The following is a 12,097-nucleotide window of genomic DNA, read 5'->3' as shown; positions in this document are numbered from 1 at the left end:
CTTAATTATATTCCTAAAGTTATTGATGATCTTGACAATGACAGTCTCTTTACTATCCCCACTATGGATGAATTAAGAGACGTTGTTTTTTCTATGAGCGCTAATAGTGCACCTGGACCTGATGGTCTTTCTGGAAAATTCTACCATTCTTGCTGGGACATTATTAAAGATGATTTGCTTCTTATGGTTTGTGATTTTTTTGCAGGAAATCACATCCCAAAAGCCATCACTCACACTTGTCTCACTCTTATTCCCAAAGTGGACTGCCCCCAAGATTTCACTGAATTAAGACCTATTAGCCTAAGCAATTTTTCTTGCAAAATTATTTCCACTTTGGTTAATAAGAGACTTAGTCCTATTATGCACAAATTGATCTCCCCTAATCAAACAGGTTTTATCAAAGGGAGGTCAATTACTGATAATATTTTATTAACTCAAGAAATGGTCCATAATATTTCTAATCCATCTACATTTGGTAATGTGGTACTGAAATTAGACATGGCTAAGGCTTATGATAGAGTTTCCTGGGAATATATCTGTAAAGTCCTTAGACAGTTTGGTTTTAGTGAAAGATGGATTGATAGTATATGGAGATTAATGTCTAATGTTTGGTATTCTGTTAATATTAATGGAAGTAGACATGGCTTTTTACATTCCACCAGAGGTTTAAAGCAAGGAGATCCTTTATCTCCTTCACTTTTCCTCATAGGGGCTGAGTTGCTTTCTAAGCTCATGGACTCCCTAAAATTTTCAGATTTTATTCCTTACTCTATTGATACAAACTCTCCTTATATTTCTCATCTATGCTATGCTGATGATACCATCTTGTTTTCTTCAGGAGACCCTGATTCCTTGAAACTCATGATGGATAAATTGGAAAGCTATGAAAGAATCTCCGGACAACTTATCAACAAAAATAAATCAGGGTTCTATGTGACTTATGAGGATGATGACCCGAGAATTGACATCATCAAACACATCACTGGGTTCTCGCACTGCCAGTTTCCTATGCAATACCTTGGATGCCCCATTTATGTTGGGACAAAAAAGATTGTATATTTTAACAACATGGTGGCTAAAATAGCCAAGAGAATGCAGGGATGGCAAGGAAAACTTCTTTCTTATGGAGGAAAGGCTGTCCTTATTAACTCAGTTCTTCATGCCCTTTCTTTACATCTTTTAGCTGCAGTTCAACCCCCCAAAACTGCGCTATATCATATAGAGATGATAATAGCAAATTTTTTTTGGGGTATGGATGGAAACAGAAATAAAAGACACTGGATAGCATGGGATGATTTATGCTTTCCAGTGAAAGAGGGCGGTACTGGCTTCAGATCCCTCTCTGATATTTGCAAAGCCTTTTCAGCCAAAAGTTGGTGGAAATTAAGAACTCAGCAGTCTCTTCTGAGGGATTTTCTTGAAGCTAAGTATTGTAAAAGATTTCATCCAGTAGCCAAGAAGAGGGCTTCGGGACAGTCCCATGGGTGGAAAAGGATGATGGACATTAGGAGCTCTGTGGAATCATGTATTTTCTGGAATTTGGGCAAAGGAGACGTCTCTTTCTGGTGGGACTCTTGGACTAATCTTGGACCCCTTGCCCTAACAGTTCATAATAGAAGACTCCTAAAAGAATTATGGTAAAGGACTTCTTCAGGAATGGGACTTGGAATCATAGTAAGCTTATGAGAACTGTCCCTCAAAATGTGGTTAATGTCATAATAGACATTCATATCAACTTTGCTAGGGATGATCAACCTGTTTGGATGCCTGATCAATTAGGTAATTTTAGTTGTAAATCAGCTTGGGAGTTGGTGAGAAAGAAGAAAGGTAATACTCTATCAAGTGTTAATATTTGGCACAAGATAATTCCTTTTAGAATCTCTTTCTTCATGATGAGGGTCCTCTTGGACAAAGTAACTACTGATATAGCTGTTAAGAAATGTGGAGTCAACCTTTCCTCTAATTGTAATTGCTGCATTATTCACAAAGAGGAGAATGCTTTTCATCTGTTCAGTGAGAGTGATATGGCCAATAAAGTATGGGATTTCTTTTGCAATTCATGTGGCATTAATTTTAGCAAAGGATTGGTTAGACATAGGGCAATGAAGTGGTGGCTTGTCAAAGCCAAGAATGATGTTCATAGAACTATCCTTCAGTGCATACCAACAACGATCTGCTGGCATATTTGGAAAAGCAGATGTTCAGCAAGGTTTGACAATATTAAGATGTCGGGTTGGTTCATAATTCAGCAAGTGATCAAATTCATTAAGTTGGTCATTAATTTGCAATTTCCAGACCTTCGGATTCCTGTAGATTGGCATGATGTTTGTAAGGCAGTCGACCAACTGAAACCTATGATTGTGTCTGTGGCTGTATACTGGCTCAAACCTGACTTTGGTTGGGTTAAACTTAATGTGGATGGTTGTAGTAAAGGGAACCCGGGATCTTCAGGAGGGGGTGGCATTATTAGAGATCATAATGGATCCGTGATATGCGCTTTTGCTGAGTATTATGGGGATTGTAGTAACAATCTTGCAGAAGCTAAGGCAATGCTTAGAGGTATCATTCTATGTATCAATAATGGTTTCACTAACGTGATAGTTGAATCAGACTCTATGATTATTCTAAATTTGATCAAGAGAATTAAAAAGCCACCTTGGCAGCTAAATCACATTATTGAACAAGTTATGGATTTGATCAAGAATGACAACTTTATCTTCTGTCACACTCTTAGAGAGGGTAACAACACTGCAGACATGTTGGCAAATCTAGGAGATGAGGCCAAGAATACATTTATCTTTAGTGGGACTGTTTCCATTCCTTCTAATATTAGAGCCTCAATAAAGTTAGAAACTGATGGACTACCAAACTTCAGATTCAGCAAAAAGAAGAACAAATATGTCATTCATGACAGTGGATAATCTTTTCTTAATACTCTCCACTATGTACACAGCGTCACTTAGCGATGCTACAAATCCCTTAGGGGATTTCCAACACTTTTATGCACATGCTGGATATTTTTGCTTTCATATTTATCATAGGTTGGTGATAGCCAATTCTCATCCTGTTTTGGAGGCTAAGGTTTATGTCCTCCTCCGTGTAATTATAATTTTTGGTAAATATACAGGTTGGAGTCAATGCCTAAACTCCTCCGTCATATAGATGGAACCTTCGAAAAAAAATAAAAAAATGCTAAATTGCTAATACGCTAAATTGTGCAAAAGAAGTTTATGTGGTTCCATCGTGAGATCTATTTTTATTGGGGTGGAGCCTCAAAATATGCCTAGGAGGCTAGAATAACTTAGACATTTACAATTTTTTTAATTTTTATTTTGCAATCTTTACAACAACAACAATATATTAGTGTAATCCCACAAAATGGGGTCCGGAGAGAGTAGAATATATGCAGGCTTTACCCGTACCATAGCAGATAAAGAGGATGTTTTAGATAGACTCTCCGCTTAGAGAAAAGCAAATCAAAGCAGTCCGGAAAAAAAATAATAGAAGTAAAGAAGCCATGACAAAAATACATTGACGTAGCCACGATAATAAGGGTACGATTGATAAAACTCAATAATTTTGATTCAAATTTTATATTTGTATTAAAAAATTCATTTAATATATAATAATCGCTAAAGTAACAATTGTTCAAAAACTATAAACTAAAATTTTTGGTTTTGCCGCTGATGAAAGTTTGCGTACAAATGATGAAAGACAACTCCCTATATAATGGAGTCGTCACTACTATATACACTTATTATCATCTATGAAACAAATCTGGCATGTCTCCTACACCACTAGATCATGTCTCCTACACCACTAGATGTTTTTATTTCTTTCATTTTTTTTCTTTCAAAATAATGTTTTGTTGATGGACACTATATATATAGAGTACAATCTTACACTCCCTTTTCATTCCTTTTCTCATTAATTATTCAAATATATTGTCTCCATCCCTTAAATCTTCACTCAAAGTTATTGTTTATCTTAGCAAAAAAGAAGAAACATATTCTATATATCATCTACAGTACAATCTTACACTCCCTTTTTAATTTATTCCTTTTCTCATTAAGTATTCAAATATAATTGTGTCCATCCTTTAAATCTTCACTCAAAGTTATCATCTGCAGTACAATCTTACACTCCCTTTTTATTCCTTTTCTCATTAAGTATTCAAATATAATTGTGTCCATCATTTAAATCTTCACTCAAAGTTATTGTTTGTCTTTGCAAAAAAGAAGAAACATATTCTATCCTTATGTTGGAGAAGTATCAAAATTTTACCACAAGAATTTTTTGATCAAGAACAAGATCCCATTCAATAAGAAATTGGATGAATCGAACCCCATTCTTAATTCCACATTAATTGTCTATACTTACTGGTAAATTGTGGATCCTATTGATTAGTACTTTGTCAAAAAGGCCAATTTTGCAAAGAGGTATGGCTATGGAGAGATTCAAGCCTCACCTTCTTATGATTGTAACTCAAATTTGCTATACTTTTCTGTTTTTCATAACTCAAGCTTCCTTCAATCATGGGATGAATCCTCATGTCTTCGTAACTTATCGACACATTGTGGGAGGTTTAGTTATGTTACCGTTTGCCTATTTTCTCGAAAGGTACGTACGTATAACACTTGGCATAAGTTAAGGATTTTAGTTATATATGCTAGAAGTGTAAAAATATTCTTACACAAGAAGTGAATTTTAATACATGCAGTTATTTTTTTTTTTTTTGGGCAAATGAGAAAATAGTTCATTTCTTCGATATGCTAAAAACTTCATCTGCTTGATAGCATCTTCCCATACTAGCAAGTCCTCTTCATATGTTTGTAACCTTTTGCTCGAAAATTTTCATATTTATTTGCCTCCCTCCAGATATTTATCATAGGCACCTCGTTAGCTTCCGACAAGTAAATTTGCAATCTACAATAGCTCTTAAGAGGGTGAAACTGTATGTCCTTATTGATCTTTGATGAACTTGACAATAGGTAGACAGTCTGTTTTCACTTCTAATTCTTCATATCTTATCTATGCAGTAAATTCTTTATGTGTTTATGTTTATATACACTGACAATATATAGATTTTTTTTCACTTTCAGTGCAATTAACTCGCTATAGCCTATAGGTTTTAAATTTCAATTTTACCCTTAATGACATGCTTTTATTATTACAAATTAATAGCGTATTTAAAACCATAAGTTCTGAAAGTCCTTTTTTTATTTTTTTTTAACTCTTCTAAATGGTTTTGTTTCTTTTCTGCAGGCAAAAAAGGCCAAAATTAACTATGGCTTTGTTATTGGAGTTCTTTGTACTTTCTCTAATGGGGTAATTAAGCTCAATCAAACATCATTATCGTATTGAAATATATTTTGAGGAAAAACAATACGAACTTTTTGTCCTGAAAAACAATACTAACTTTTTGTCCTTAATTCATTTCAGAGTGAGTTTAACATTAAACATGTACTTTGTGAGCTTGAATTTCACTTCTCCAACTTTCGTAGCTTCTATGGTCAACACTATTGCTGCACTCACCTTTGTATTGGCAGTAATACTCAGGTAATTAATTAAGTAATTAAATCTTAACAGCTTCATGAATACAATACATAAATAACAGTGAATAAATTTATACTGTTAGTATTGCAATTTACATAATATTTAAAGGGTTAATAGCACTTTTGGTTCCTTAGCTATTGTGAATTCTGATTTTAGTCCTTTTGATATTTAAATAAGCAAATTTAACCTTCAATTAATTAAAATATCCACTTTTGATCCTTTTTATTGTGAAAATTCACTAAGTTATCATAATTAGTAACTATTCCACCTCTTAATTACTTATGTGTTATGTTAAGCTTATACTCTTACTTCATAATATATTTCTAAAAATATTATAAATATAACATGTTTCCTACATAGATGGACCAAAATCACACATTTTAATTGCTTGATGGTTATATATATTGTCATACTGTATATCACAAAGGACCAAAGTTAGAATTTACCAATAGTTGAGGGATCAAAAGTGCTATACATCCTTAATTAGAAGAATTTACTTTATATACCCTGACAGTGTAATTTTTATTGCACTATTAGTGAATTTTAACATATGATAAGATATTAGTTACCTTTTTATCAGATTAACAATTAATGTTTATCAACAGATTTACCTGTTATTACCTAATAAGTGACTTGATTATGTAATTTTTTTTTTTGCCATCACTACATAGCACTACTAAAAAGAGTGAATTTTCTACGAAATCCAATGGAAATTGGCTCATCGGAAAATGTTTCTGACGGACTTTCCATCAGAAATCCCTTCACAACTAGCCAATTTTTGAAGGGGCGAGCGTAAATATTTGCATTTTTTAGTAGCGAGGACTTAAACTCTAAAAAAACTCTAATTTTAAAAAGTTGTCTATTATTGTAGGTTGGAAGTTGTTAATGTTCGAGACCCTAGAGGAATAGCAAAGATTATAGGAACATTGGTTTCTTTGGCTGGGGTTATGACCATGACATTGTACAAAGGAGCTGTTTTGAAGAACTTATGGCATCCTCTCATTTATATTCATCAAGGAAACGATGTTGTGAAGGAGAATTGGGTGATAGGCTCAATTTTGACTGTTGCTAGTTGCATTACATGGTCCATATGGTACATCATGCAGGTCCTTTTACCAAAATCTTGTTTTTATATATATATATATATATATATATATATATATATATATATATATATATGTATGTATGTATGTATGTATGTATGTATTGTTGTATGATGATACAGGGACCGCCCGACGCTCCATTTTGCATGTGTTTGATAGTACGGAGACGCTCGGGTGTTTGCTATTCCCTCTGTCCCAATTTATGTGATATTTTTTGCTTTTCTAGAGTAAATTTGACTAAACTTTGAAGATAAACAAGATTAAAATATATATATATATATTTGAAAACTCATGAAAAATATTATAAGTTGCAACTTTTCTCATATCAATTTGGTGAAAAAATACATCTTAAAATATTGGTCAAAGTTCATTCAGTTTGAATCCGATTTATGTTTGGAAGGGTTCGTTTGGCCATGGTTAGGCCATTGGGTGCCTATCACGACTGTCCAGTTGTGCGTACATACTCATTAGTAGAGACGATTTTAGAATTTGAAGTTTATGGGTTTCTACAACGACCTCAAGTTAATATACAAATATTAATAATTGGGTTCACAATCAAATATTTATAGATACTTAATGAATTATTTAATATATATACAAAATCTGGGCTACCGGGATCCAGTGGACCCATATATTGTACTCTAGCTCCGCCTCTGCTCATTACTGTTTCAAAGTGGAGCTCTTGTCTATTTCTACACTAGTTTTGCGCTTCAAACTGTTGTATGATGGTATTGGGGCCACCCGACGGCATAGTTTGCATGCGTTTGACGGTATGGGGACGCTCGGGTCTCCACCATAAGTTTTCATGTTTCTTGATTACATTAGGGTTAAGGGTTCACTTGACGAGGTTAGGCCATTGGGTGCTGACCTTCAGATTTGGGTCGTGACAAGTTCGTTACAGCTTCAAAGTAGAGTTCTTTTCTCTACTTAGCTTACTCGGAAATTATATAGGCTTACACATTGAAAAGATATCCAGCACAATTGTCACTGACTACATGGATGAGTTTTGTTGGAGCAGCCCAATCAGCTTTCTACACAGTCATAGTACAACATAATAGAGCAGCTTGGACTATTGGTTTCAACATTGATTTTTGGTCTACAATATATGGAGTAAGAATGGTTCAATTACCTCTGTAGTTAGTTTGCTCGGACTCTTCAATAATGCTGCCTGGTGCATGTTAGGTCCTCCAAAAATAGTACATTTTTAGAGGATCCGATACAAATACGACAACATTTTTGGAGAGTCTGCACATTATAGCTCTCTGAAATTTATTTGGCTGTGACAAGCTCTAACACTTTATGTCTTTCTTTTTGAATTTAAAACAGGGTATAGTGATCTCTGGTTTAGTGGTCTTTATTTCATTGTGGTGCACAGAACAAAAGGGACCGGTTTTCGTGACTATGTTCAGCCCACTATCAACAATATTAGTGGCAATTTTAGCATACTTTGTTTTGGGGGAAAAGCTATATATGGGCAGGTAATAAACTCTTTCTTTGCTCTCTCTTTTCTTCTTGTGAGTGCGAAAAAGCAGTGTCGGATCAAAGATTTAAATTAACGTACTATATCCATGGCTTTTCGCCGTATATAATTTTAAATTTTTTCCCTTTTAGTATTTTTTGTTTTGTGTAAATTAGTTAGAAATGAACTTAAATGAAGCGACACTATCAGTGAGGATCCCTACCGCCGACCTCAATTTGCTTGTGAATGATGAATAATTGTAGTTTTATTGGGGAACCTTCATGCGCTAAAGACCTATTCTCTTTGTTCCGCTTTGTTTGACACTATCTCCTAATTAATTTGTTTAACAATTTTGTATTTCTTGAATGTGAAGCTTTTATAACCACGCGAATGTGAAGCTATACAAGTTTCAAAAGCCTCATATCCACACAAATGTTATGACATATTTATAAAGACCACAAATTTCAAAAACTCTTGCTTTCTTTCTTAAATTCCCTGACGAGTCAAACAACAACAACAACAACAACAACCAAATAGGCCTCAGTCCCAAACAAGTTGGGGTTGGTTATATGAATCCTCACTGCTTCGTTTAAGCTCAGCTCATGTCACTATCATGATGAGTCAAACTATGCCAAATAAATTGTAACGGAGGAAGTAAAAATGAATGTACTCATTTTTATGTTCTAAATAATTAACCACTTGTTCTTTTTCAATTTTCAGCATCATAGGAGCACTAATAGTCATTGTTGGTCTTTACTTGCTCTTATGGGGAAAAGAAGATCCAAAATCAGAGACAAAGGATGAAGAAAAATGTTGCACAACCAAAATAGAACATAAAGAAGACCATATGATGCAGAAATTCCCATTAGATGAGAAATAACTTCCACTAGCTAATTCCAAGGATACTAAAAACCCAAAACAACAACAATAGAGACAATTATATTCGAGGAGAAATTTCTGGTAAGGAGCGTTGCCCTTTAACGGACCATATGTGGCTCGAATTTGAATTAATCGGACCAATAGTTTTCGAATATTAGATAGTTAAATTAAAAACAATGAGATTCATATGTTACCTCAACATAAATCCATTTGATTCTTCTTGTTTTATAAACTTATAAAATATAATAAATTGCTTGGTGGTTGAGGGTATGACAAGAAAATTTTGTTTTCCTTTCCATTGCAAATGTATTTTAGTTGTATGAGTAAAAGAAAACATAGGAGATGCGTAAATAAAATGAAGACAAGATCATTTTCTTCTATATATCGAAATGGTACCAAGCGTATTAATTTAAATAATAGAAGAATTTAGCAGAAGTATGTAAAATTGTTCCTTCAGCTCATTCTTTCTCTATATCCACAACTATCTTCCCATAATTTCTAAACAAATCCAAAGAATACTTTACATCTATACCAACAAAAACTACCAACTCAAAAAAAATAAAAAATTTCAAAAAACAAACAGTTTTCCCCCTACTGTAGCTCTAAGTCAACTGGTAAAACTGCATTTCTTGATCCTCTTCCATGTCCAAATGAAAAAAATGATCTTTTAACATTAGGCACTTGCCTCTGTTGCTGCATAATCTCCTCATATATTCGTCGATCCGAAGCCGAATCCATTGAGAAAGATCTCCTAATAGGTTGATCAATTGTGAAATGTTCATCCTTGTTCCTTATGTCAATGCATTCATGGCTCAATTTGTTGACTTTCTTTCTTGTGACTTTTGGTTCAATTTTTGTAGTAGAAGGGCTACTTGATAAATATCCTGTTGATAATTCCCCTGAGTTCAATCTCTCTTGAACTCTAATTATATCTATCACAATATAATCTTCATCTCTAAAATTGTCACTTCTTTGAGGAGTGATGATTTGATCCGAAGGGAACTTTGTTGTAATGTGTAATGAGATGCTAGTTCTGCAAAGTGGACAATTTGTATTATTTTGAAGCCAAATGTCAATACAATCAATGTGAAAAAAATGGCCACAATTTGGAATGACTCTAAGATTCTCATCTTCTTGAAATTCATTCAAACAAACAACACATTCACATGTATTACTACTTGCATTGTTGCTTCCTTGAGTCCTTTTGTAACGAAAAACGGGGATTGAACGAATAACAGATTCGTCCAATCCCCGCTTTTCAAGTGTTGGTGAGCGAACCGTTAAAGGGTCTTCGACATGTTCCCTTCGCGAGAACGAAAATGGTCTCAAAAGATCAATTCTTTGCCAATCCAAGCAGCATTTGATGACAAAAATGTAGTAGGTGACTAGCAAGAAACCTATGGCTAGTATGCCTATAATGGCTATGGCAATGATTGGAAAACCAGAATGGGAAGAAGATTGCAAATTACGTGGCGCATCCATATTGGTTTAACAACTCGGGAAGATCTGTTAGTCAATCAGATTAGATAATGCTAGTGCAATTGGCAGGTTAATATATGCTATGCATTGTACTAGGCCGAATAATGTTTGGATCTTGAAGGACCAAAGTCCTATGAGAAACGGGAAAAAATGTTAAGAAGATTTGGCTGGGTATTTCATGAAAGAAATTAGAAGAACTATCAGAGGAAACATATGAAATGAATTAATGAACTTATTTAATATATAGGAGTATGAGTTTTAGGTTGTGTAATTTTTAAGGTGTGAAGCAGAGGGAAGTGTGAACATAGAGGTACATAGTTGTTGACTTATGTCTTGTCCTCCAATAAGAAATACTATTATAGTTTCAAAGGAATTTTGATTAGTATAGGATTTAAGTACACTAATACTGTATATCTTTTGATTGTTATCAGTGAATTTTAATCTGTAATGGCAGTGCGTAAATATTACTTACCTAGATGATAGAAGGTTTATTTTAAATAAATTGAATTTTATTCACTATAACAATAAAATCACAAAATATTTTTGTCACATTAAAATAATTAAACTTTACCCGTTGTTTTTAAATCACATCAAAGTAGTTGAATTTTACCTACCTAACCACAAAATCACCTTGATTAGTAACATTGGGTAATTTTTTTTTTTTTTTTAACTTGTAAAAGATAATTAGCTCTCAAATTTCAAATATCAATATATCATGGCTTGTAATGCTCTTAGTGGTTGTCTTTTTCTTTCTTTTTTGGTTTACCTAAAATTTCATTCATTGATTGTAATGTCAAAATTTATTTGGTGACCAGAAAAAACTATGAGTGCACATTTAAGTTATAACATGTTTATCACTTCAACATATTCTATAATGACCAACCAATTAGGTCCAATGCTGACAAATCATAGACAATTTTCATAATTTACAAAATCATTGTGCCAAATTAATTCAAGTCTATAGACTATAGGGTTATTCTTTTGAATATTATATCCATACCTATAATTGGAATAGCACTTTCCTAAATTATGCATTTTTTTTTTTTGGAAAGTGATTACTTCTAGCCTTTTAAATTTTAATAGTTCAGTTTTTGATAGTCTAATCATCATTAAATCATCAAGAAGAAAACAAAAGTTTTTCTATACATCATTCTATCTCTACAGTTCCCTTCATCCACGAGTAAGAATTGCATTAATGCCTTTAATAACTACTCCCTCCGTTTCAGTTTATGTGAACTCATTTAACTGGGCACAGAGTTTAAAAAAGAAGAGAAGACTTTTAAACTTGTGGTCCTAAATGAGTCACATATATTGTGTGTGACTATAAATCGTTGCATAAAGGTAAAGTGTTTCCAAATATAGAAAGAGATCATTCTTTTTAGCACAGACTAATAAAAAAATAAGTTCACATAAATTGAAACAGAGGGAGTATATGACATTTTATTTTTACATACACATTTATCATTAATAATTATTTTCAACTTCATAAACACATCCTCAAATTTGGATTTTGGGGTTTATATAAGTAGATGAATTCGCATTAAATGTGCTGGACCTAATCCTAAATTTGAAATATTACAAAAGTAGCAAATAAAGTTGTACGCGTTTGGGACCTAACCCA

General features: G+C 33.4%; 2 protein-coding genes across 2 annotated transcripts; one reads left to right on the top strand and one right to left on the bottom strand.

The window, feature by feature from the left end:
- Nucleotides 1–3,870: 3,870 nt before the first annotated feature.
- Nucleotides 3,871–9,278, top strand: LOC132618691 (WAT1-related protein At4g08300-like). The gene is made up of 7 exons (XM_060333705.1): nt 3,871–4,620; nt 5,266–5,328; nt 5,443–5,559; nt 6,428–6,662; nt 7,611–7,769; nt 7,986–8,137; nt 8,839–9,278. Exons 1-7 carry the CDS (start codon nt 4,442–4,444, stop codon nt 8,996–8,998), a joined length of 1,065 nt encoding a protein of 354 aa, XP_060189688.1. The 5' UTR covers nt 3,871–4,441; the 3' UTR covers nt 8,999–9,278.
- Nucleotides 9,279–9,408: 130 nt separating this feature from the next.
- LOC132618693 (RING-H2 finger protein ATL16-like) lies at nt 9,409–10,780 on the bottom strand. Its single transcript, XM_060333706.1, has one exon. The coding sequence runs from the start codon at nt 10,477–10,479 to the stop codon at nt 9,589–9,591; it is 891 nt and encodes a 296-aa protein (XP_060189689.1). The 5' UTR covers nt 10,480–10,780; the 3' UTR covers nt 9,409–9,588.
- Between the last annotated feature and the right edge of the window lie 1,317 nt (nt 10,781–12,097).

This window comes from Lycium barbarum, chromosome 11 (assembly GCF_019175385.1).
Source record: "Lycium barbarum isolate Lr01 chromosome 11, ASM1917538v2, whole genome shotgun sequence".
In the NCBI taxonomy this organism is placed as follows: Eukaryota; Viridiplantae; Streptophyta; class Magnoliopsida; order Solanales; family Solanaceae; genus Lycium; species Lycium barbarum.
This window is presented reverse-complemented; position numbering and strand designations above follow the sequence as displayed.